General features: G+C 44.4%; 1 protein-coding gene across 2 annotated transcripts in view; it reads right to left on the minus strand.

Annotated features, from left to right (window-relative positions):
- Positions 1-27316, minus strand: part of EDARADD (EDAR associated via death domain) — a 58774-nt gene that overhangs the window by 17467 nt on the left and 13991 nt on the right. For both annotated transcript variants that reach the window (XM_008985773.6, XM_002760884.6), the window contains exons 2-4: positions 24046-24104; positions 19997-20036; positions 10807-10865 (exon numbers count right to left, since the gene is read on the minus strand). In XM_008985773.6, coding sequence (XP_008984021.1) covers positions 10807-10865; positions 19997-20036; positions 24046-24104 — 158 coding nt within the window. The remainder of the gene's footprint in view (positions 1-10806; positions 10866-19996; positions 20037-24045; positions 24105-27316) is intronic.

The raw sequence follows: 27316 nt of genomic DNA on the forward strand, positions 1-27316 counted from the left end.
AAGGCAGCGAGGGGAGCAAGAGGGAGAGGACTCAGAAATCCGGCTGGAAGCTAAGAGAAAAACAAGCAAAACAAAAAGCAGGAGCTGAGACGGGTGAAGAGACTGAGGCCTGTCCAAGGAGCGGGACGTCATTTCAGGGAGCAGGAGTCACTGAGGAGCTCTTGTCTGAAGCAGCGTATCCTCAGAGATGTCTGAGACCCACGCAGGAAATACCCGCCTGGCTACAGTGTCGGACGCATGGGGAATGAGACAGTGTAGAGACGACAGACAGAGAAGCAGGGAGAATGACATGAGCAAGGATTAAAGAGATTCCGCACTGCTCCTCCAGGAGAGGAGGGGATGAAGTGAGTGTAAGGTTTATTGCCGAGTTTTGTGTTTTTTTGAGACGGAGTTTCGCTCTTGTTACCCAGGCTGGAGTGCAATGGCGTGATCTCGGCTCACCGCAACCTCCACCTCCTGGATTCAGGCAGTTCTCCCGCCTCAGCCTCCTGAGTAGCTGGGATTACAGGCACGTGCCACCATGCCCAGCTAATTTTTTGTATTTTTAGTAGAGACGGGGTTTCACCATGTTGACCAAGATGGTCTCGATCTCTTGACCTCGTGATCCACCCGCCTCGGCCTCCCAAAGTGCTGGGATTACAGGCTTGAGCCACTGTATTGCCGAGTTTAAAATGAGGAAACTGAGGCCAGTATAAGAAAATGAAAATCCAATTTATTCAGCTCCCAGGCAAGGTTCCATGGTCCCGGGGAAAGGGGCCAGGGAAGTCGCGCCAACTTCTTGGGGTGTGGGCTTTTTATGGCTAGAAGGAATGAGCAACAGGTGGGTGCTCTGATTAACTCCAGGGGAGCGGGATTGAGACGGGGCAGGTCACTATTGGTTAGTGGGTTGTTGGGTGGGTTTTCCAGTGGGAGAGCCAGCCAGGAGTCTTGCATCAGCTGGAGCCTTCCAGGGGAGCCATGCAGCAGAGCTAGGTGCCGAGTGCAGAGCCTGGTGCTGGGTGCAGAGGTGGCTGTGTCCAACCTCCCAGCAAGGCAACCGGCCTTACAGTGAGAGCCACTGTAGAGATGTGATCACTGGGGAAGACGTGAATGGAGATGCAGAGTAAGCTGTGACGAGGTGATGGAGAAGACAGCAAAGCCAGGCTCACACACAAGCTTGAGATGCCCATGGGAGCTGATAGTCCTGGTCCCCGGGAGAGGACAGGGCAGGAGATAAAAGTGAGGATGTAGAAGTGATTATGAAAGAAGTGACTGTGAGGGAAGAGACAGCAGTGAGGTCACAACCTTGAGAAGGACCTGAGAAGGACACTTTGGTGGCAGGGGAAGGAACGAAAGGACAGCAGGGAGAGGAGGTCAGGGAGGGGGAGAGGAGGTCAGGGAGGGGAAGAAAAGCAGGGCAGCAGAATCAAAAGTTGTAGCAAATGACCAGGTATGGTGGCTCATGCCTGTAATCCCAGCACTTTGGGAGGCCGAGGCAGGCGGATCATGAGGTCAGGAGTTCGAGTCCGGCCTGATCAACACGGTGAAACCATGTCTCTACCAAAAATACAAAAAATTAGCCAGGCATGGTAGTGAGTGCCTGTGATCCCAGCTATTTGGGAGGCTGAGGCAGGAGAATCACTTGAACCCAGGACGTGGAGGTTGCAGTGAGCCAAGATTGCACCACTGCACTCCAGCCTGGGCAACAAAGTGAGACTGTCTCAAAAAAAAAAAAAAAAAAAGTTGCAGCAAGGGCCAGGCGTGGTGGCTTGTGCTGTAATGTCAGCATTTTGGGAAGCTATGGCAGGAGGATCTTGAGCCCAGGAATTCAAGGTTGCAGTGAACTGTCACTGAGCCACTGCACTCCAGCCCAGATGACAGAGTGAGACTCCATCTCCAAAACAAAACAAAACAAAAAACACTTGCAGAAAGTGATGGGCTCTGAGCACTGAGTGAAGACAAGACCTGGTGAGGAGGAGCCAGAAGTGACTTTGAAAGCAGTTCCGGGGGAGCGGTGGCCGGTTGATACCACGTAGGCAGCAAGACCACGGAGATAACGAAGAACATGCGTTTGGTTGTGTCGGCCTGAAATGCCACCGTCCCAGCCCTTTCATCTGCTTAATTTCTCTTATCTGTAAGGCCTCGGCTTAGACATCACTTCCTCTGGGACACCTTCTCCAAACGCCCAGTCTGAGTTCTGTGCCGGGGCGTTTCCTAGGGACCTGGTCCATGCACCCCACAGGATGCCAGTTCCACTGGGCCTGGAGTGTATTCAAGGAGCAACAGATGGACCTTGAGGATGAAAAGACACCATTTCTTTGCTGACGGGACAAAGAGGGAGAAGAACGGGGGCGGATCTGAGAATTCTGGAGAGAAGCGAGAAATCCGTTGGCCCGGCCTCCATGTCAGGGGACGGGGGCAGCACTGGGGAACGGGGTGGTTACTGTTCAATGGGCACAGAAGTTCCGTTTGGAAAGACAGAAACATTCTGGAGCCGGGCGGTGGTGATGGTTGCACAATACCGTGAACATACTTAATGCCACTGAGCTGGGCACTTAAAAAATGGTTAAAATGGGCCAGTTGCGGTGGCTCACACCTATAATCCCAGCACTTGGGAGGGTGAGGCGGGCGGATCACTTGAGGTTGGAAGGAGAGCAGCCTGGCCAACATGGTGAAACCCTGTCCCTACTAAAAATATAAAATCAGCCAGGTGTGGTGGTGGGCACCTGTAATCCCAGCTCTTCAGGAGACTGAGGCAGGAGAATCACTTGAACCTGGGAGGAAGAGGTTGCAGTGAGCCGAAATCGCGTCACTGCACTCCAGCTGGGTTACAGAATTAAAAAAGGTTAAAATGGTAACTTTTATGTTATGCATATTTTACCACAATAAAACATTGTAAAAATGTGGTCTCTCAAACAATGTGGGCAGTAGAGAAGCCGGCATGCTCCACCTGCTCTGTAGAGCCATGTGCCAGAATGACACGATGCAAACACTTCCAAGGATATCAGAGAAGGGCCATGTGAATAACATTTATGAAACAGGAGAGATGGAAGAAATGCGCCTATAATCCCAGCACTTTGGGAGGCCGAGGCGGGTGGATCACCTGAGGTCACGAGTTTAAGACCAGCTTGGCCAACATGGTGAAACCTTGTCTCTACTAAAAATACAAAAATTAGCTGGGCATGGTGGTGGGTGCCTGTAATTCCAGCTACTCCAGAGGCTGAGGCAGGAGAATTGTTTGAACTGGGCAGTGGAGGTTGCAGTGAGCTGAGATGGTGCCAGTGCACTCCAGCCTGGGCAACAGAGCAAGACTATGTCTCAAAAAAAAAAAAAGCAAAAAACAAAACTTTCTCATGTCACACAATCAGCAAAACTCGAGCAATTTTCAGGGGTAGTAATTTCCAAGACAAAGCTGGGATCTGTGTAACTCTCTGGAACACATTTCCTGATAATCCATGTCTAAACATTAGTACCAGACTGTGAATCTCCTGTTGGGTTTTTCTAAAAAGCCTGTTTATACCCAGTTCTTTTTCTGCAAAATAGTTGCTATTATGATAATAACTTTGCACTTATTTTTACTTTTTCCTACAGTATAAATCCATATAAAAATGTGGACATGTATCTATTTATTTGATAGTATACTCCAGAAACTGGCTTTTAGAAATGTATTTGGCCAGGGGATGGTGGCTCACACCTGCAGTCTCAATAGTTTGGGAGGCCAAGGTGGGTGGATTGTTTGAGACCAGCCTGGGCAATGTAGTGAGATCCCCCCCATCTCTACAAAATATAAACAAAAATGAGGTGCTGTGGTGAGTGCCTGTAGTCCTAGCTACTTGGGAGGCTGAGGTGGGGGATTGCTTGAGCCCAGGAGGTAAAGTCTGTAGTGAGCCAAGATCATGTCACTATACTCCAGCCTGGGTGACAGAGCGAGACCCTGTCTCAAAAAAAAAAAAAAGAAGAAGAAGAAATGTATCTGATTCTCCTGCCTCAGCCTCCCAAGTAGCTGGGATTACAGGTGCCTGCCACCACGCCTGGCTAATTTTGTACTTTTAGTAGGTTTCACCATGTTGGTCAGGTTGGTCTCAAACTCCTGAACTTAGGTGATCCTCCTGCCTTAGCCTCCCAAAGTGATTCAGAGTACACTTATTGAGTACTTACTACTCAGTGTAAGAAACAATTCTAGGCTCTGGAATATAGAGACAAAAGTCTCTTGCTTCAAGATTATAATCCAGTAGTGGAGCAAAGACACATGCATAAACATTGACATCACAAGGAAACTTGTGTTAAAAAGCACAGACAGAAGAAGAAGGCAGCACAGAGCGGGAAAGAATTAAAGTGAGACCTCAGGGAATGAGGGGCATTTCATTAAGGATAAAAGAGCTAAGGCCAGGCACAGTGGCTCATGCCTGTAATCCCAGAACTTTGGGAGTTTGAGGCAAGAGGATCACCTAAGGTCAGGAGTTCAAGACCAGCCCAAACAACATGGTGAAACCTATTAAAAATACAAAATTAGCCAGGCGTGGTGGCAGGTGCCTATAATCCAGCTACTTGGGAGGCTGAGGCAGGAGAATTCCTTGAACCCAGGAGGTGGAGATTGCAGTGAGCCGAAATTGCACCACTGCACTCCAGCCTGGGCTACAGGAGTGAAACTCCATCTCAAAAAAAGAGAGCTAAATAAGGAAGAGTGAAAATGTAAAATAAATGCTACAGTGTTCTGCTCGGATGAGAGCAAACCTGTAGGTCTTTCTTCTCTGCAATGAGTTTTCTTTCCAATTACAAGGAGGATCTGCTACTTCTGGAGCTGAAGTGGGGGTCAAAGATATAACCGTTCCGGGACTTTGAGGCCAGGCAGGCTCAGATGTAATTTCATACCTGTGCTATGGTTTCAAAGATGAAAGACAAAGGGGTTTTCCCTTTGTGTAGGATGTAGAGTTGATTATTGTTCAGAAATATCACAGAGTTTTTACAGGAGATTAAGGTTTGTACATGCAAATACAAGTAGACCACGTGGCTATGGATATTACAGGGAGACAGGGAGTTTTTGCACCTGTCTATTTCATTCACAGATCCCAGGCTGTAGGAGGGAGGTAATGCTAGAACATGGGCAAAGGGAAGGCTGAATGCTGAAGAAACACATCCACAGACTCCCTGGGTCAGTGTATAATTTTCCTCAGTGCACAATTACCGGCTAGCTTTCCACACAGAAAGACCATTTGGCTTCATCTGTCAATATATGAAAAGTTCACTGAGTCTGAACACCATCTAAAGTTTGGAATGATTTATTATATTATTTTTTATTTGCTTTGAAAAAAGAGCAAAAACATACAAAAGTAATAATTACTCAAAACCATGCTGTTTCCTTAAAAAATAAAAAAGAAATGGGACAATCTTTTTCTCTCAATCTATTATCACATCTCTCAATCCCGTCTCACTCCCCACACGTTACTGGTTACAATCTAGGCACTTCCCTCCTGATTCCTTAGTCATAACCAGGTTCACATCTATATAGAAATTTTTTTTAGCCCCAAAACATTCTGATCTATAACTTGCTTTATCTGTTTAACAATACGTCAGATATATATTTTTAAGGGAGTGAGGGGGAGGGGAAGAAAGAAAAGAGGAAGGTGGGGTCAGAGAGGGAATTTCAGAGTCGCAGGTGGAGGGTTTGTTCCCCGAGGTGACATGATCCCAGGCGTGGCCATTCCCGTGGTGGCACAGGCACACGCGGGAGGAAGGTCATGGCAAGGTCACAGTTTGGGATGAAGACGTTCGGTCTAGAGAAAGTGAGATGGCACACCCCAAGGAAGGTAAATACCAATGGGAGGTAGAATCCCATCCTTATCTGTTTTGGGCAAAATTGTCTACAATTATCTAAAGACAGAAAGAGAAGTTCTACAGCTTTTAAAGACCCCAGCCAAGTTCTCCCGGTGTCATTCAGTTATTTTTAACTTTCTAGCAGTCAGTGAGTTATTCTAACACAGGACCCTCCATCACCTTACTAGAGGTGAGTGAGCAGCGAGCTCTACAGACTAGGGAAGGTAGGTGAATGAAGAACACAGGAAAAAGGGAGAGGAGGAGTGTGAGGTCAAGAGAGATCAACAGAGAACAAGTGACTTCTCGCTTGAACCAAGGAGACGGAGGTGGCAGTGAGCAGAGATCATGCCACCACACCCCAGCCTGGGTGACAGAGCGAGACTCTAGAGAAAAGAACAGGCAATGTCTATTCCAGTGCAACCGAGGTTTCCTCTCCCGTCTTTAAATGTCCAGACAGCTCTGTAAGAGGAACCCTTTCATGCCTGTTTTGAGAACTGGACTGGAAGGCAGTCGCCGCGAGGCTGAAGTGAGTCCCTCTCATCAGTGTTAAAAATACCAAGTGTGTGCTCTAGGCAGTTGATTAGTTCCATTTAATAGTCCTCGTTCCTCATTCTATAAAATTCCCATCAGGGATGAAGTAAGGAATTGCCGAGCAAACCAGAACGATCTGATTTTCCCTTAGAGGAAGGAACTTGAGGACTCTCCAGTCTATTAAACAGATCTTGTTGGAGCTTGAAAGGATTCCTGCATATCAAGAGAAGCAGGTAGGGGCCTGCCGGGCTGACTCACACCAGATATCATCTCCAGCAAGTGCTGGTCAGGTCCATTCCCTGTTATTACACTGTATGTAATTACTTCGGGTCTGCAGAGAGTCTGCTGGGCTGGTTGCTCTGCCAAGCCAATGAGGCTGTTGGATGGGATTCTGCCCACTGCCTCTCTATCCAGTTTAAGGAAAGGAGCAACCTTTCCATCAGCCTGTTTTGTTCCAGTAGCTTTTATCTGCACTCTTCCACCGCATGGGTATCATTTAGAACTGTGGAAAAATCTAAATCTCCCTAGATTTAGGCAAGGCAAGCGGCCCAGCAGCCAGTGGTAACAACTGCTACCAACTCAGACACGCTGGGCATGTGTCGGGGTGCTGGACCCAGCCCTGGGGCCAACTCTGCCACTCATCAGCTGTCCTAGGTTCCCTCATCTGTAAAGCAATAAGGCCGAGCAACGTGACTTCTAAGGTTCCCTTCAGCTTTAAGATGCCAAGTTGTCAAACTGGGCACCTGGGCCCCAGGCTCACTTTCTAAATTGTCAAGATTAGCAATGCAGAGTCATCCCCCTGCTCTGGTTCTGGATGGCACCAAACCTAGGAAATAAGGCACGATAGATGGAGCCCTGGTCTCTGAATGACAGGGTATGCATGGGAGCTAGGAGGAAGAAGGAATCCAGCCCTCCAAAAGGAAGGTACAGGTGGTGTGTGAAGGGTCAGACACAGGGGTGAGTCCCACTTAAGATACGAACTCTGCAACCTTGGAAATAGACTTCTGTTTCTCTGATGCGGAAACAAGATGTAAAACGAGTCACTGTTTATTGGGTGGCTACGTTAGCATCCATCATTAAGAGGGTTTCCATTTATTCTCTATGGCATAATGCAGAACTTAAATTTTTGAAAGACTTGTTAGATATCAAAGCAATCATTACAGTCATGTGTGACTTAACAATGGGGTATGTTCTGAGAAATGTGTCCTTAGGTGATTTGGTCTGTGTGCACTTACACAAACTTCGATGGTGTAGCCCACCACACACCAGGCTGTGGGAAAGCCTGTTGCCTCTGGGCTACAAACCTGTGTTACTGACTTGAATACTATAGGCAACTGTAACACAATGGTATTTGTGTATCTAAACGTATCTAAACACAGAAAAGGCACAGTAAAAACAGTATTAGAATCTCTGCCAGGCACGGTGGCTCAAGCCTGTAATCCCAGCCCTTTGGGAGGCCCAACTGGGTGGATCACTTGAGGTCAGGAGTTTGAGACCAACCTGGCCAACATGAAGAAACCCCATCCCTACCAGAAATGTAAAAATTAGCCAGGCATGGTGGTGCATGCATGTACCACCATGCCTGGCTTAGACGTCGGATTTTGACACTTGGACACTATAATGCTTTTCTTGTGCATCACTCAAAAAGGAAGCTAAAATTAAGCCCTAGTAGAAGTAGATTTTAGTTCTTAAATTATAAAAATCACTAAAAAGGCAGATAATAATTATTCTAAAGAACATAGTTCCAGCTTGCATTTGCTTTATTTTAATTAATTTATTTATTAGCGACTCTGTCTCTAATTTAGCGACTCTGTCGCTAATAAATAAACCTTAATCAATTAATTAATTTAGAGACAGTCTCTAATAAATAAATCTTAATTTAATTAATTGATTTATTAGAGACTCTGTCTCTAAATTAATTAATTGCCCAGGCAATTAATTATTTATTAATTTATTGATTTCCAGGCTGGAGTTTAGTGGTTTGATCTCGGCTCACTGCAATCTCCGCTACCTGGGTTCAAGCAATTGTCCTGCCTCAGCCTCCCGAGGAGCCAGGATTACAGGCGCCTGCCATCGTGCCCAACTAATTATTGTAGTTTTAGTAGAGATGGGATTTCACCATCTTGGCCAGGCTGGTCTTGAACTCCTGACCTTGTCATGAGCCACCTGCCTTGGCCTCCCAAAGTGCTGGGATTACAGGTGTGATCCACTGCACCCGGCCTCCAGTTTGCTTTTAATGTCTGAACTATAGAATGGAGTGTGGGTTGTTTTCTTCTTTTAAACGTTTCTCTCTGAATTTTCTTTGTTCTAACTGCCAAGTTCATTTCAAAGAATCTGAGTATCTAGCAGTTAAAACAAATCCTATAGATTACACAAAGAAATAGTTAACGGAAGCAGCCAGCTTACAGGACTACTTTTTAAAGGACAAGAAGACAGTTTGTTTTAAAATAGAACTTTACAAATCTCAAAGAGGTCTTTCCCCTATTTTTTTAATTGATAAATACAGTTTCACCTTTTAGCATAATATTTACTTGATATCGCCAAAATTATAACACTGAAATTAGGAAAAATGCTCAACAGTGTGCTAACATTCTATACCTTATCTTAAATGGTTTTAGAAAATCTCTAAATGAAAAGTACATAAAAAATGTAGCATTCTTTTATCTTTATTTTTTTTCTTTTATCTTTAAAGAGGTCTACATGTTACCAAAAAATTTGAGGAGGAAAACTTTGTTTAAAAATTAGAATTACAAGAAGGACAAATTTATATTCTCTGTTTACTAAACTAGTTTAGATTCGGTAAGTACAGAACCCCTTTGTTAGATTGTAATCTCAAGGAAAGTGTTGAGTATCAGGAGTAAAATGTGAAGTCTGATAGTCACAATTATGAAGATTCTCCAAAACAAAGTTAAAAGTAGCACCATTGACCATTTTCAAGAGAGTTGTGTGTTTTGATTTAAATTGCTTATTTTTCAACTATTGTGTAACTTCTCTTTATTACAGAGGTAATTTGACTACCAAAAATGTTACTATTAAAGACTTTACTACAGACTGATACTTTAAAAGCAAGACTAAGCACAACTTGTTAAAAATTAACTTGATGTTATATATAGAAGGAGCAGAACTGAACCAGCCTATCTTGAGGTAAGATGTGCCTTTGAGATATTTAATGCTCTAAATATACTTAAGCAGCTCTGCCAATGAGCTCTGATAGAGAAAACAGAGGTGACTTGGACAGTACAAGAAGTAACTGACCGGCCAGGCACGGCGGCTCACGCCTGTAATCCTGGCACTTTGGGAGGCCAAGGTGGGTGGATCACCTGAGGTCGTGAGTTTGAGACCAGCCTGACCAACATGGAGAAGCCCTGTCTCTACTAAAAATAGAAAATTAGTTGAGTGTGATGGTGCATGCCTGTAATCCCAGCTACTCGGGAGGCTGAGGCAGGAGAATTGCTTGAACCCAGGAGGTAGAGGTTGTGGTGAGTCGAGATTATACCTTCTTTGCACTCCAGCCTGGGCAACAAGAGCAAAAACTCAGTCTCAAAAAAAGGAAGAAGAAGAAGTAATTGACCAAGGAAGGCCCCAGAAGGATGTACATCAAAAGGTGGAACAGTGGAATGACAGGCAATTCTCAATTTTTTGTTTGTACTTTTTTGCACAATCTGAACTTTAAAATAATGAACATTTTGTCCAGTCATGGTGCTTCACGCCTGTAATTACCAGTGCTTTGGGAGGCCTACATGGGCAGATCACTTGAGGCCAACAGTTCGAGGCTAGCCTGGCCAACAGCTAAAAACCCCATCTCTGCTAAAAATACCAGAAAAAAAAATTAGCCGGGCATGGTGCTGCACACCTGTAATCTCAGCTACTCAGGAGGCTGAGGCACGAGAATCTCTTGAATCCAGGAGGCAGAGGTTACAGTGAGCCGAGATCACACTATGACACTCCAGCCTGGACAACAGAGTGAGACTCTGTCTCAAAAAAAAAAAAAAATTAAAAATAAAAACATTCTTTTATAATCATAACACAACGTATTTTCTTTTTGGAAAAAGACAATAGAAATAATATGTTAAAGTCTGACACCAGATATCTAAAAAAATTAAAGTTTTATAAAGCATTACCAAAGTGTTATGTTAGATTATCTAGTTATGTTGTGTCTTAAAGAATTTGGACATCCACAAAATACCAACTGCATTAGAAAGAAAACAACTCTCCTTTCCAACTTACCAGCATTGATTTTCTGTTGTTGGCATGTAAATAAATATTTCAAAGAATGAATGAAAGCAGCGATATTTATTAGAAGTAAAAAAGGTCTAAAGATATGCTACCTTATTGGGGTGCTTAGAGACCATTTACAAGCCCTGTTTAAGACCTAGAAATCCTGTTTTTTATTTTTTTATTTGTAAAGCTTTATAATTCTCAAAAAATTTTAGGTGGGTTATTATGTACCTAAGGGTAAAATATAGCTGAAATTATTCTTACCTGATTTTGCATATCTGAATTTGATGGGCAGTTCAAAGTAATTGCATCACATTCTTCAGCTAGGGAAAAAAGAAAAGAAACAAAGCACGATTTTAAAAAGCACATACTCTGTGGTATAAGACCTAAATTTTCTTTTTTTTTTTTGAGACGGAGTCTCGCTTTGTCACCCAGTCTGGAGTGCAGTGGTGCAATCTTGGCTCACTGCAACCACTGCCTCCCAGGTTCAAGCTATTCTCCTGCCTCAGCCTCCCAAGAAGCTGGGACTGCAGGCGCACACTACCATGCCCAGCTAATTTTTGTATTTTTAGTAGAGATGGGGTTTCACCATATTGACTAGGCTGGTCTTGAATTCCTGACCTTGTGATCTGCCCGCCTCGGCCTCCCAAAGTGCTGGGATTATAGGCGTGAGCCACCGTGTCTGGCGTCATACCTAAAATTAAGGCTAGTGTCACGTGCTGCCTTGGCAGCTGGTAAAATCAGAAGGGCTGGACTGCAAATTCCTCTCCAAGCTCTGCTCTTAAGGATAAGATCCCCCGGCTAAACAATGCTCCTTATCAAGAGATTAGGCACAATTCCTGCTTTTTCTTTTTTTTTTTTTTTTTTTAATAAGAGACAGAGGGTCTCACTCTGTCATCCAGGCTGGACTGCAGCTCACAATAACTTGGAACTTTTTGGTTCATGTGATCCTCCCGCCTCAGCCTACCAAGTATCTGGGACTAGAGGAATGTGCCACCACACCCAGCTAATTAAGAATACACACACACACACACACACACACACACACACACATATATATGTGGGCCACAGACCATGCATAATTAAGAATATATAGATATGTGTATATACATAAGTAGACATAGGGACAATCTTGCCCGTGTTAGTTTTGAATTCCTGGCCTCAAGTGATTCTCTTGCCTTGGCCTCCCAATGTGTTGGGATTACTAGCATGAGCCACTGTGACTGCCCCTGCTTATCTTCGGGTAGTGGGTTTCAGTTTCCTGCCAATCTGTGGAATTATTCAAACAGGCTGATCATGCCCTCCCATGGGAATCAGAAGGCAGCCCACCCCAAGATGGAATTCCTCCCTCACCAATGGGGTGAAGAGGAGACAATCAAAACATTCTCCCCTGGCAGGGTATGGTGGCTCATGCCTGTAATCTCAGCCCTTTGGAAGGCCAAGGCAGGTAGATCACCTGAGGTCAGGAGTTCGAGAGCAGCCTGGACAACATGGTGAAACCAAGTCTCTACTAAAAATACAAAAATCAGCTGGGCATGGTGGCTCATGCCTGTAATCTCAGCTACTCATGAGGCTGAGGCAGGAGAATCGCTTCAACCCGGGAGGTGGAGGTTGCAGTGAGCCGAGATTGTGCCACCACACTCCAGCCTAAGTGACAGAGAGAGACTCTGTCTCAAAAAAAAAAAAAACGCCCTGATTAACAACATATCAAATTCCACCGTGTTCATTCATTTGTCTGCCATTTTACTAAGCCTTTCAGACAGTAGAGAGTGAGATTATACTTAACTCAACAGCTCATTGTCCTAAAGGTCAAACCTACACCATTTTGGTTCTCTTGTTCAAGTTCAGGTTGCCAGTGAAAAGCAAAGGAACTTGAAATTCATGTTAACGTTTAACATCTTTCCATATGAATTGATAGGAAGCAACTTCCATTCCTAAACTGTGTTAACTTCACAGTTTTCCCACCTGTGGTGAAGATGGTACAAATTTCTTAAAAACTGATTTTGTTCCATCAGATTCTAATCTTTAGTTGCAGAATTCAAGGCCATACTCTAAACTTTAAAGTTGGCAGAAATACGGTATGAAAGAAATTTTAGCACCATGTACATTTATTTTTTAATTTTCTTTTCTTTTTTTTTTTTTTTGAGATGGAGCTTTGCTCTTGTTACCCAGGCTGCGGTACAGTGGCACAATCTCAGCTCACTGAAACCGCCTCCTGAATTCAAGCAATTCTCCTGCCTCAGCCTCCGGAGTAGCTGGGATTACAGGCACCACCACACCCAGCTAACTTTGTATTTTTAGTAGAGACGGGGTTTCTCCATGTTGGTCAGGATGGTCTCAAACTCCCAATCTCAGGTCATCCAACTGCCTCAGCCTCCCAAAGTGCTGGGATTACAAGCATGAGCCACCATGCCCAGCCAGCACCATGTAAATTTTTAAAGTTATTTAGCCTTAAATACAGAACCATTTAACTCAGGATTGAAAAGTCAGGATGAGGTGAGGGATTGATTAAGCCATTTGCCTTTTTATATTTATTAGCATTCTTTTTAATTAATTAATAATTTTGAAACAGAGTCTCACTTTGTTGCCAGGTTGGAGTGCAGTGGCATGATCTCAGCTCACTACAGTCTCTGCCTCCCATGTTCAAGTGATTCTCATGCCACTCCAGAATCTGGGATTGTAGGTGCATGCCACCACACTGACTAATTTTTTTGTAATTTTAGTAGAGTCGGGTTATCACCATGTTGGCCAGGCTGGTCTGGAACTCCTGGCCTCAAGCAATCCACCTGCCTTGGCTTCCCAAAGTGCTGGGATTACAGGCGTGAGTCACCGCACATGCATTAGCATTCATTCACCTACTATGCGCTGAGCTGCTAGACTGTTTCAAATAAGGGACTATGCACATTCATTCCGATTGGAGTAAAAGACTTTCTTTTCACAATAGTATTATCTGCGAAATTGAAGCTAAAATTGTGGCCTTTGCTTAAGGCTCTGTATGTTATCTCAGTTTTTTTTAAAATGTCTTTATTTCAATAGTTTTGGGGGTACAAGTGGTTTATAGTTATGTGAATGAATTCTTTAGTGGGGAATCCTGAGATTTTAGTGCACCCATCACCTGAGCAGTATACACTGTACCCAATATGTAGTCTTTTATCCCTCATCCCCTCACATCTTCTTCCCCACCCCAAGTCACCAAAGTCTATTATATCACTCTGTATGTCTATAAGTCCTCATAGCTTAGCTCCCATTTATAAGTGAGAACATACAGTATTTGGTTTTCTATTCCTGAGTTACTTTGCTTAGAATAATGGCCTCCAGCTCCATTCATAATGCTGCAAAAGACATTTCATTCCTTTTCATGGCAGAGTTGTATTCCATGGTGTATAGATGCTGCATTTTCCTTATTTACAGCTAGAGCAGTAGCCATCTGACCCAAGCTTGTGTGGCTCTCCGCTCTCCTGCCTCTGAATCAGAGTGCTGGCCTCTCCCCCAGACCTCCTTAGCTGGAATCTCTGGGGGCCCAGAAGTCTGCATCGTTGACAAGCATCACCTCATGCTGACTCACACTGAAGTGTCATTTGTCACAGCCAAACGTAATAGACATGTGATTTCAGTCATAGTCACTCCCACAATGTCAAAGTTATTAACCCAGTTTTTTCTAAAGTGTTTTTTTACCAATACAAGAAGTTGAGTTTTTTGTTTTGTTTCTGTTTTTGTTAAGATGAGGGCTCACTGTTGCCTGTTGCCCAAGCTGGAGTGCAGTGGTGCGATTATAGCTATTGCTCACTGCAGCCTTGAACTCCCAAGTTCAAACTATCCTCTAGCCTCAGCCGCCCATGTATCTGGGACTACAGGTGTGCACCACTACACCCAGCTAATTTAAGCAAAAAATTTTGTAGAGGCACGGGTCTCACTATGTTGCTCAGGCTGGTCTCAAACTCCTAGTCTCAAGTGGTCCTCCTGCCTCAACCTCCTGAAACACTGGAAAGAATTTGAATTTATTTTGTTTTATTTTATTTATTTGGAGATGGAGTTTTGCTCTTGTTGCCCAGGCTGGAGTGCAATGGCGCGATCTCAGCTCACTGCAACCTACGCCTCCCGAGTTCAAGCAATTCTCCTGCCTCAGCCTCCCAAGTAGCTGGAATTACAGGCGCATGCCACCATGCCCGGCTAATTTTGTATTTTTAGTAGAGACGGAGTTTCTCCATGTTGGTCAGGCTGGTCTCAAACTCCCGACCTCAGGTGATCTGCCCACCTTGGCCTCCCCAAGTGCTGGGATTACAGACGTGAGCCACTTCGTCCAGCCAAGAACTTGAGTTTAACAGCAACTTTTCTCAGGTTGTTTTCCAAATGCTGCCATAGTCATATTCCCTTCCCTCCCCTCTGTCCTCTCACACATAAAAGATTAAAAAATCTTTTAGAGATTGTTACCACTGTATTCTTGTCATAGCTGGAAGGGGAAGGCATGTTGATTGTTGGTTGACTGTAACAGAAGATCCCCAAGCAGGTCTCTGTCAAGGCTTGGGGGTGGGGGCAGGGAGTGTATTTATGAAACAAGCAGGATGAGAGCACGCAACACATAAAGCAGGTGGGAGGATGGTGAGTTTCCCATGAGAACAGGGACAGCTATTAACATGAGGTCACTATCAACCCGTGAGGTAGGAAATCATATCAGTTATCACATATTGGCTTGCTAGCTTTAGGGCAGACATTTCTACTTTTGAATTATTTAGTGATTTTCTAGTACTTGTTTATTTCTCATCATGTGCTCAAACTGAACTACTTCTTAATTTAATTAACACATTGTTCTAAAAGATACCCTCCCCCCACCAAACAGCATCTATGTTTAAGTTCAAGTTCCTCAAATTTCTTAAGGTAACATCAGCCTACTTTACTTCAGCTGGGAGCAGTGGCTCATGCCTATAATCCAGCACTTTGGGAGACCAAGATGGGCGGATCGCTTGAGGTCAGGAGTTCAAGACCAGCCTGGTGCAACGCTGTTTCTACTAAAATTATAAAAATTATCTGGGTGTGGTGGTGTACGCCTGTAGTCCCAGCTACTCAGGAGGCTGAGGTGGGAGAATCACCTGAGCCTGGGAGGCAGAGGTTGCAGTGAGCCAAGATCACGCCACTGCACTCCAGCCTGAGTGACAGAGCAAGACTCAGAAAAAAAAAAAGTCTACCTTGCTTCTCTTTAACTTCTAAATTCGCTGCAACATTTTTTTGAATGATCAAAGAACAGAGCAGGGACACTAGAGGAAATGAAGATGATAAAATCTTGTTAGATTTGTGTGTGTATCTAAGTGTAATTTTCTCCCAGGATGAATAGTGGCTCAAAAATCAAAAGTCCTTTTCCAAACACATTTTTCTCTCAAAAATGTGAGCAGTCACATTCCCTTCAGAACAATCAAGCCAGCAGCTTCTATAAGATACTGGGAATCATGTGATGGAAAATAAACCCCCATGTCTCCAGTTCTTAGTACCCACAGACTCACAGATCCGCTCAGAAAAGAGCTCCAACAAAATGAACCCCCAAAATCTCTAAAATCGGGGGAAGGGTGCTGCTTGAGGAAGAAGCTCTGCATTTATGCACTATGAGAAAATGGGTATAATATTAACACATTTCACCTCAAAAACAGATGCTGATTACTGAAATTACACTAGATTTCCACAGCTGATTATTAAAACCGCATTATTCAAAACCACTCCATGCTGGCCAATGTTAAAAGATAGTTTTACACTCTCTGTGAATAAAGTGGGAATATACTAGTGGTATGAAAGAGACTTTGTGAAACTGTTAATGCTGATTACAAATGACACTGCTAGTAAATAAAGCTGGCCTCCTTAAAACCCACTTAAATGTTGGAGTCCTAGTCTTTTCTTTATAGAATTATAAATTACAATTGCTTTTAAGTCTATAAACCAGTCTCTTCGTTAATTCACGTGGATTTTCTTTCCCTAAAAACAACTTGTTTTATTTATTTATTTATTTATTTTTGAGATAGGGTCTCATTCTGTCACCCAGGCTGGGGTGTGGCTCAGGAGGTTCACGCCTCACTGCAGCCTCAACCTCCCAGGGTCAGGTGATCCTCCCACCCCAGCTTCCCTGGTAGCTGGGATTACAGGCACATGCCATCATGCCTGGTTAATGTTTTTTTTTTTTTGAGATGGAGTCTCACTCTGTCACCCAGATTGGGGTGCAGCAGTACGACGTTGGCTCACTGCAACCTTCACCTCCCAGGTTCAAGCAGTTCTCCTGCCTCAGTCTCCTGAATAGCTGGGATGACAGGAATGCATCACCACACCCGGCTAATTTTTGTATTTTTAGTAGAAACGGTGTTTCACCATGTCGGTCAGGCTGGTCTCAAACTCCTGACCTTGTGATCTGCCTGCCTCAGCCTCCCAAAGTGCTGGGATTATAGGCGTGAGTCACCATGCCCGGCTGCCAAGCTAATTTTTAATATTTTTTTGGTACAGATGGGGTTTTGCCATGTGGCCCAGGCTGGTCTTGAACTCCTGGAGTCAAGTGATCTGCCCACCTTGGCCTGGCAAAGTGCTGGGATTACAGGCATGATGAGCCATGGCACCCAGCCATAAACAACTTTAATGAGAAAATTACCACAACATCTAATGATAGTATTGGCCCCACTAATAATACCAAAGAAAAATGCTAGCAGACATGTTGAGTGCAAATGCAGGAGTAAGTTTCTAAACTTCTAGACATGGTTCATTTGCATGTAAAATGAAGCATTTATTTGGAGATAAGAAATTATACACTTAAGAACAATGTTCACTCCAATCTGTTCATTGATCTAAGAGAAAAAATATTATTTGAATAAGGATAAAGGAAAGACTTGGGTATGGTTTTCACATTCACGTTACTTATAAATTCATTAAGGTTTTGTAGAACCCAAATTCTAGGAGAAACCTGATGATACTATACTGTACTGTCAGGTTGCTAAGCCACAATCTCTTTCTTTCAAAACAGGAAATCACACTAAGAGTGATGAAAAAGATCTTGAGCCCGATCACACTATGACATTGCAATGCTAGGGCCACTACAGCTCCATCTTTTTCAATACAGTTTCACTCTCCCACGCTGCCTGAAAGCTTTTGACAGTCCTGAATCTTGATTTTTCTCACTTCTTTGGCCGGATTTCCCTGCACCCACGTCTGGTGCTCACAATTGCCAGGCACCATTCTCAATTATTTCACTGAATTCTCTCCAGCACCCTGGGAGGTGGATGGTAACCTTGTCCTCCCTGCTGTGCTGATGAGGAAACAGAGACCCCGAGACCTGAAACCATTTGCTGAGGTCACTCACAACCTTTTTGGACAGAAAAGGAAGGACACTCTAATGGTGTCATTTCAGGGAGCAGAGAGAAGGGTCCAGGGTAGCGGGGAGAGAAGAGGAAAAGAGCTTTGGCCAAACTCTGGACAGGTTGGCCCTGGGGATCTCCCGACGATTATCCACTACCATGAGAACTGCTGGGGAGACCCATGTTAGCATGTGCTGGGCAGGCCTGCCCCTCCATGGTGAGCAGGATGCCACATGCCCCTGCCATTCTTTGAAACTAGTTGGATCTGATTGTCCCCAACCCCACCCCATCCCACCCCTCATCTCTGAGTTGTCAGCAGACTACAAGGTAGAGGAACCACTGTGACAATCAGCAGCTTGGCCTCCATAAAGGAACACAGGGGTTGAGCATGGTGGTTCATGCCTGTAATCCCAGCACTTTGGGAGGCCAAGGCAGGCAGATCACCTGAGATCTGGAGTTCAAGACCAGCCTGACCAACATGGTGAAACCCTGCCTCTACTAAAATACAAAATTAGCCGGGTGTGATGATGGGTGCGGGGTTGAGCACCTGTAATCCCAGCTATTTGGGAAGCTGAGGAAGGAGAATCACTTGAACCTGGGAGGCGAAGATTGCAGTGAGCCGAGATCACGCCATTGTACTCCAGCCCGAGCAACAAGAACAAAACTACTCTGTCTCAAAAAAAAAAAAAAAAAAAAAGGAACAGAAACTTGCTGACCTGCTGACCACCCAGCAGGCCAGCAGGAGAAATTATGAAAGGCTAGGGTCTAGCCACCCCATGGTCTCCATCATGCCAAGTGTATGAGTTATCAAAGACAGCTTTTTTAGTTTGCTTTTGGGCCTAACAAGCATCTTTCACCCCTTTGTCTAGCCACAGAACATTTTTTCCTAGACAAAGTGGTTTGGGGAAAATCCACTCCATGATTGTCCTCCCTAACCCGAGCTCAAGGCTCAGACCTGGCCAACGTCCTCCATCCTCCTGATGACAAAAGTCAATTTAAGGATAGCCACATGATCTGAACTGCCCCAATCACAGTCATCTCTGAAACTGTGCTATGCGTGCTGGTGGAAAGGCTCCCTCTTCGTGCTGGTGGAAAGGCTCCCTCTTCGTGCTGGTGGAAAGGCTGTCTCTCCCTCCACCACTTTGAGAACACCATATAAAGCAGGAGGTGCTAGTAATTGTCTTTCCCTCCATGCAGGGAAACCCTGCTCAAGGCTGGAGCCAACATGGAAGACGACAGAGCCATGAGGTGGAGAGACTCAACCTGACAGCCTCATTTAGATGCTTGGATCCAGCAGGGCCCAAAGACCCCAAAGTCAGTGCGTTCCCACTTTTTTTTTCTTTTTTTTTTAGAGATGGGGTTTCTACATGTTGGTCAGGCTGGTCTTGAACTCCTCACCTCCAGTGATCCACCCTCCTCGGCCTCCCAAAGTGCTGGGATTACAGGTGTGAGCCACAGCACCTGGCTTCCCACTTTTTTTTTTTTTTTTTTTTTTTTGAGACAGAGTTTCGCTCTTGTTGCCCAGGCTGGAGTGCAACGGCGTGATCTCGGCTCACTGCAACCTCTGCCTCCCGGGTTCAAGTGATTCTCCTACCTCAGCCTCCTGAGTAGTTGGGATTACAGGAGCCGGTCACCATGCCCAGCTAATTTTTTTGTATTTTTAGAAAAGACAGGGTTTCACCATGTTGGTCCGACTGGTCTCAAACTCCTGGTCTCAAGTGATCCACCTGCCTTGGCCTCCCAAAGTGCTGGGATTATAGGCATGGCCACTGCGCCCAGCAAGTTCCGGCTTTTTAAACAAATTAGGGTTAGATTTCTCACCCTTGCAACCCAGAGTCCTGGCTGTCTTCATTTTATGCCTGTTAAAAACACCATAGGGATTTAACGCAAAATTTGTTATGGAATAATTTACAGTTTTTAATCAGAAAACTCATTTCGATTGCAAGGTTAAAAGATATGATTTTAAAAAAGAAAAAAGAATTAATTTCTGAGACAATCATGTTATAGGTCACAAGTTAATCTACGGGTATGTTCCTGCTTTACCATTTTAAATAATGAAAAATTAAATTGAGTAGTGCTTTGTTCATAATGTCAAAATAATCACAAGTTCAAGTCATTATTTTAACTGTACATACCTTTAGGGAGTTCCGTATCTTGAATGGGATATTTGTCTGACTGTAGAAACCAACAAACGAAGAGAGTTATTTTTAAATGCTATAGTCAATTGTAAGATCAAAGTGAAAAGAGAGCTTTGTCTTGGGAAAGTTATGACTTCAATTAAAAACTTGAAACTGTTTAGCCTCAAACTTATCAACTGGCCTCATCCATTAGCTGTGTTTCTTGTGTTTCTTCTCAATCGACAGGAATGAAATGAAGGTTGACAAGAGGTGAATGCCAGATCATGAAACAGAATAAGCCTTCCAAATTTCCTCGGCTCGGACCACAGAACCACACTTCCTCTCTTTTCTGCAGGGCTAGCCTCCTGCAGTTTACAACTGAGAAGCATTTGCTGTCACCACTGATGAGGACAGATGCGTTTCTTCTCACTGTTTCTGCAACAGTCATTGGCCAGTCATGTCCTGAGCAGTATTCACTGTGGCAGAGCTATGGCCTGGGTTGACTGAAACAGGATGAGTCAAAGGATCACTTTCCTACTGACTGCACAAAGGTCTAAACATCAGTGATGCAAAATTCAGCACAGTCCTCAATGCATGTTGAGAGTAATACAGTTAAAGGAATTCAAAATAGCAAATGTTCTCACAATCACATATATTTCTTTTAATGTATTCATACTTACATGCGGATGTCTAAAATTCTGGAAACCTATTTCAGACTAAACAACGTAGCCATTTCTGAAAACGTCCGTGAGAGGGATGAGAATTAGCCTAATTTCCCAACCCTGTCCCCTAACCCCTGCTCGGCTCCCAACTCCACTCAGCCCCTATCCTCGAGCCTGAACAAAATTACACCTCGACAGTTTCCTGTAGGTCTCACCCATCTCTTCCTCTGAGAGAGGAGAAAAAGAAACAAATGGAGAAGCAAGGATTTTGTTTTAAACGCCTTTCCTTGGAGTTTCTTTGGAGCTGGGCAGTAAATTTTCAGAACTTCTAGAAGCCTCCAACTTCTCCCAGCAAAAATAAATTAGTAAATAAAAATCAATCACGGAGAATAGTCCTACAGTTCTACCCCAGACCAGATTAGTTCTTTTCATCATTCTGCTCCCAAGAGCATGGAACACATACATGTACTAGAACACCTATCACTCTGTTTTTAAAAAAGGCCAGGCGCAGTGGTTCATGCCTGTAATCTCAGCACTTTGGGAGGCTGAGGTGGGTGGATTACCCGAGGTCAGGAGTTCAAGACCAGCCTGGCCAACATGGCAAAACCCGATCTCTACTAAAAATACAAAAATTAGCCAGGCGTGGTGGCTGGCGCCTATAATCTTAGCTGCACAGGAGGCTGAGACAGGAGAATTGCTTGAACCCAGGAGGTGGAGGTGGCAGTGAGCCAAGACAGTGCCATTGCACTCCAGCCTAGGTGACAAGAGTGAAACTCCATCTCAAAAAAGAAGAAGAGGAGGGAGAGGAGGAGGAGGAGGAGGAGGAGGAGGAGGAGGAGGAGGAGGAGGAGGAGGAGGAGGAGGAGATGATGAAACATAGACACCCTGGGAGAAGACGGCCATGTGCCAATGAAATGAGAGAATGGAGTGATGCTTCCGGAAGCTGAGGAGCTTCCAGGATGGCTGGCAACGACCACAAGCTGGAAGAGACAAGAAAAGATTCTTCCCTCTGGGTCTCAGAGGGAGCATGGCCCTGGGGATGCCTTGCCTTCAAGCTCCCAGCCTCCAGAACCATGAGCAAATACATTTCTGTTGTTTAAGCCACCCAGTCTGTGGTATTTTGTTGCAACAGCCCTGAGAAATTAGTAACAGGGAAACTTTGGAACGATCACTTTGTCTGCGGCATGGAGAAGTAATTAGAGGTAGCCGAGCCCCAGGGTGAGCATAAGGAGATGGCTTCAAGGGAGGGAAAGAAAATCTAGTGTTAGGAAGTGAGGAGGACACCAGGGAGACCTGGATAGTCACAGGTGGGGGCAGTGGGAAGGAAAGGAAGGTGAACTGAATAACACTTTATAGAAACCAAAGGCTTTAGTAACAAACTCCTCCAAAGAGGCACAAGCGATGACCGCAGGATTGTTCCTCATTCCATTTTTATGAGAGTGAAGAGACTGAGAATTTTTAGTAGGAATTTCCAGTGGGTATCAAAGTGTGATCCCCTGTGCTGTCCACCATTTACCAAGCCAGGGGTAATTAAAGGACAGGAACACAAACACCTCAGGTCCTCAAGACACCTAAGTTTTCAAGACATTTAGTTGAATTATATTAAGGGTATTTTATGTTGCTGTAACTAAATTAGTTAACCAAAACTTTTCACAAATTGGGAGATCCCATCCTCCAAGTGTCTGAAACAGAAGGAATGTGCCTTATATGATATGCCCATCACAAATGCCGTGCTGTCAGAGGGCACTGGTTGAGCCCTGACCAAGAGGCAGTGCTGGGCAGGAGCACGGGGCTCTGGTCTAGGTGGCTGCACACATCCATTAAACGTCCTTTCAGCATCTGTAGGATGGGGAGACCTGCCCCACCATCTCACAGTATGGCTGGGAGGATCTTGGGAGGTTGAAAACTAATGATGGCAGCCATAAAAAAGGGTAAAATTCTGTCCGGGCACGGCGGCTCACATCTGTAATCCCAGCACTTTGGAAGGCCAAGGCAGAAGAACCACCTGAGGTCAGGACTTTGAGACCAGCCTGGCCAACTGGTGAAACCCTGTCTCTACTAAAAATACAAAAAATTAGCTGGGCATGGTGGTGCACACCTGTAATCCCAGCTACTCAGGAGGCTAAGGAAGGAGAATCACTTGAACCCAGGAGGTGGAGGTTGCAGTGAGCCAAGATCACACCAGTGCACTCCAGCTTGGGCAACAAGAGCGAAACTCCATCTCAAAAAAAAAATAAAAATAAAAATAAAAAAATATATATATATATGTAAAATTTTGTCCTTTGCAGCAACACGGATGCAGCTGGAGGCAGTCATCCTAAGTGAAATAACTCAGAAGCAGAAAATCAAATACTGCATGTTCTCACTTACAAGTGGGAGCTAAAGAATGGGTACACATGGACATAAAGATGGAAATAACAGATATTGGGGACTCCAAAAGGGGGAGGGTGGGAGGGGTCTCAGGGTTGAACAATTACCTATTAGGTACAATGTTCACTCTTTGGGTGATTGCTTTACAAGAAGCCCAAACCTCTAACCATTATGCTATGTAGCCACATAACAAACCTGCATATGTGCCCATGGAATCAGAAATTAAAATAATAATAATAAACCTTAAAATGAATTTATAAAAACAATATATGTGAAATCTTTAAATAACCTTGAAGCAGTCACCTCAGAATGGTTACGGGAGGGTAGGGAGGTGATGAGGCTCAGAAGCCAGCTGTTAGAATTAAAGATGTAACAGAGGTAAATACAATAGTTGGTGTCCCTCTAGCATCCAGGCTGCTCCATTACCCGACCAATAGTATTAAAAACAGGCAAGTAGGCCGCGCACAGTGGCTCAAGTCTGTAATCCCAGCCCTTCAGGAAGCCGATGGGGACAGATCACCTGCGGTCAGGAGTTCGAGACCAGCCTGGCCAACATAGTGAAGCCCCGTCTCTACAAAAAAAAAAAAAAAAAATTAGCCAGGCGTGGCAGTGCATTCCTGTAGTCCCAGGACTCAGGAGGCTGAGGCAGGAGAACTGCTTGAACCCGGAGGCAGAAATTGCAGTGAGCAGAGATCGCACCACTGCACTCCAGCCTGGGTGACAGAGCAAGACTCCTTCTAAAATAAAATAAAATTAAAATTAAAAAACAAGCAAGTAGACAAAGCCCTCACATAATTTAAGATCACCTCCAGCATGTGCAAAAGCAGAACAGAATCTAATAGCATTTTTAGCCTGGAGAAACCCAAAGTTTATCCTTATCACATAGAATATCAAGATAAAGCAGTTTATCTTAGAAAAATCTCACTTTGGAGTTTCTGATGGACGTGTAAAGACTGAGTAATAAAAATGGAAAGAAATAACAAAGAAAAAAGCAAAACAATAATTATTACCATTTGTGTAAAATTTGTAACCTACCATGTTAAAGGATAAAGTGCTAGGGTCTGTGTCTTCCACTGGTTCTTTTGCCACATGATCTGTAAAAAAAAACAAAAACAAACAGAGAGTGGGTTTGCTTTAATTTAAAACCACAAATGAGTCCTTTGATAACTGTCTCTATACAGAGGCAAGTAATTTTACTCTGGCTGAAGCAAACTTTACTTTTTTTTTTTTTCTTTAAGAAATAGGGTCGGGCAGGCACGGTGGCTCATGTCTATAATCTCAGCACTTTGGAGGCCAAGGCGGGCGGATCACCTGAGGTCAGGAGTTCAAGACCAGCCTAGTCAACATGGTGAAACCCCATCTCTACTAAAAATACAAAAACTAGCCAGGTGTGGTGGTGGGCACCTGTACTCCCAGCTACTGAGGCAGGAGAATTGCTTGAACCTGGGAGGAGAAGGTTGCAGTGCATTGAGATTGCACCACTGCACTGTAGCCTGGGTAACAGAGTGAGACTCCATCTCAAAAAAAAAAAAAAAATTAAAAATATAAAAAGAAACTATATTTTTAAAAAACCCACCATATTTTGGAACAAATTTCTTATAAATCTCTTCAAATACCCAGAGTTACAAATAACTACAAACTATGCAGGCCTGATAGTAACAACAGCGGTGCACACTGAAGTGGACACTTTCAGCAGGAATGATCCGTTCCGAAACTGCTCTTTCCTGATTTCCCACTCTGCGGCAACTCACTTTTATTAATCTGCTGAATGTTGTTTATGTGGACTAATAAAGTAAAAAAATCTTACAGTATTTTTTATGGAAAAAGGTAATCTTAATAAAAAACAAAAAAAAAGGAATCTTGATTTCTCAATATTTTGTTTCTGATATTTTACCACTTGCTGTATTTAATGAATTTAATGGGGAAATGCAGAAAAAGATACAGACCTCAGTCAGGACCTAATTAGTACAAATTAGAAAAGTTTCCCGTCTCCAAAATGCTTTCTAAGACCTCTGCCAGAGAGCTGTCTCAACAAATAACCAACTCTATCTGCACGGGGTCCTCTAGGTTGTGCGGTGCGCACCCTGAAGTACCCTAAGTGGCAGCCGTGGGCCCGCCAAGAGTCAACATTCACTTTTTATCCAAATCCTCATTAAGTACACATTGCAGACTAGGAACTTGGTCCTGGGAATGCCTTTGGGGAACCAAATAAGCACAGCAGGACAATCTGTTGAGATAATTTGTGTTGTTCTTTTTGGTGTTTCCCTGCTGAGAATGTGCCTGGAATTTCCACAATTTCTTTGCACTGCAGGTGTTGATAATGTATGTCAAAGAAGCTTCCAGAAGGCAACATCTCTTTGTTTTATGACAGTCTCCAGTCGCTGAAGAGAAGCGGGGATGAATAGAGAGAGCCTTTGTCACTGCCTCGCATGCAGCAGGGCACAGACATCTGCAGAGCATGAAGGTGACATACTGCATCAGAGACAGCACAGAGCAGCCTAACCGCTGGGGACCGCGGCCCAGCCCCAGCAAAGAGACCTGTGCCCTGGGTCCAGCACAGAAACAGAGGGCTGCTGGGTCTCAAGGGACTTCTCGGGCCTGGACTAGGAGACAGCAGTGCCTCCCCAATGCACTAAAAATGTGAGGTCCTTTCCTAGTTTTCCCAGCACCACATGAAGCCCTCAGATTCCTGTGTGGCCCTGAAAGACGGAGCCCCGGTTCTGACAGAAATGGAATTTCCTGCCAGTCCAGTGGAATACACACTCAGATTTAAATTTAAATGGATAGAAAGAAAATGGAAAACATACTGTCTTACTAATGCCTCCCTGAGTTGGCAGAACTCTTACTGCCCAAGCAATGAGAATGCTACAGAGCCCTTAGTGCTAAGGCAGTGGCAGTGCAGGACAACCAGGGGACACACAGAATGAGCACAGAATGCAGTCCAGGGAGCTCCCGGGAAGAGGAGGAGGGGCAGGAGAAGAGCCGCAGAGGGACTGAGGGCTGAGTCTGGAAGGATGGGTTGACAGTCAGGAGGGAAAAGCATTCTAGGCAGAGGGAATAGCGCAGGCCTAGAGACAAGAGAGAACATGACACATTAATGTACAGTCATAGCACAGACCATGTAGATGATGGTGGTCCCATAGAGTAGATCACCGCCAGGCACAGTGGCTCATGCCTGTAATCCCAGCACTTTGGGAGGCCAAGGAGGGTGGACCACCTGAGGTCAGGAGTTCGAGACTAGCCTGACCAACATGGAGAAACCCCGACTCTACTAAAAATACAAAATTAACCGAGATTGATCCAAGATGGCCGACCACTAACAGCTCAGAACTGTAGCTCCCAGTGAAAGCCCAGAGAACGAGACGACGCCACACTTTTAGAAAAATTTTCGTCACTCACCGATCAGCCGATTCCCAGTGGAGGAGCCCCACGGGTTGCCAGCGCGACTCTTGTGGCCGCCACAGTGGTTTTGCCGTCTAGGCGCAGCAGCTCTTCATGCAGAGCCAACGGGACTGCTTCCCCTACTGACCAGAGTTTGGAGCTCCGGGAAGTCAGAGCCGCTTGTTGCGGACTCAAGAGGGAAGCCAGACTAGAGATTCCCGGGCAGAAGAGCACCATCAGTCTTATCGCTGCTATTTAGGCCGCCACAGTGGGTTGCTCGGATCCCAGCACTGGGAATCAATAAGTCGGACATCGACTCAGAAAACTAATTAGAAAGGCGGTTCATCTACAATGAAGGGAAAAAAACAGCCTAAGAAGGCCGAGTATACTCAAAATCAGAACCCATCAGCAACAGAACAAGCCCTGACGGAAAAGGACTCATCAGCAACCAAACAAGCCCTGATGGAAAAGGACTCATCAGTAACGTAACAAGCCCTGATGGAAAAGGACTGTGTTCCATTATCTGAAGTCGGCTTTAAAAGGTGGATGATAAGAAACTTCTGGGAGTTAAAGGAACTTGTTCTAACCCAATGTAAAGAAACTAAGAACTTGGAAAAAAGGTTCGATGAAATGTTGAAAAGAATAGACAATATAGAGAGGAATACAAATGAACTTATGGAGTTGAAAAATACAACACGAGAACTTAGTGAAATTTGTACAAGCTTAAACAGCCGAATGGATCAAGCAGAAGAAAGGGTATCAGAGGTCGAAGATCAACTTAATGAAACAAAACAACAAGACAAGAATAGAGAAAAAAGGATAAAAAGGAATGAGCAAAGTCTCCAAGAAATATGGGACTATGTGAAAAGACCTAATATACGCTTGATTGGTGTACCTGAATGTGACGGAGAGAATGAATTCAAGC

This window comes from Callithrix jacchus, chromosome 19 (assembly GCF_049354715.1).
Source record: "Callithrix jacchus isolate 240 chromosome 19, calJac240_pri, whole genome shotgun sequence".
Classification (NCBI taxonomy): domain Eukaryota; kingdom Metazoa; phylum Chordata; class Mammalia; order Primates; family Cebidae; genus Callithrix; species Callithrix jacchus.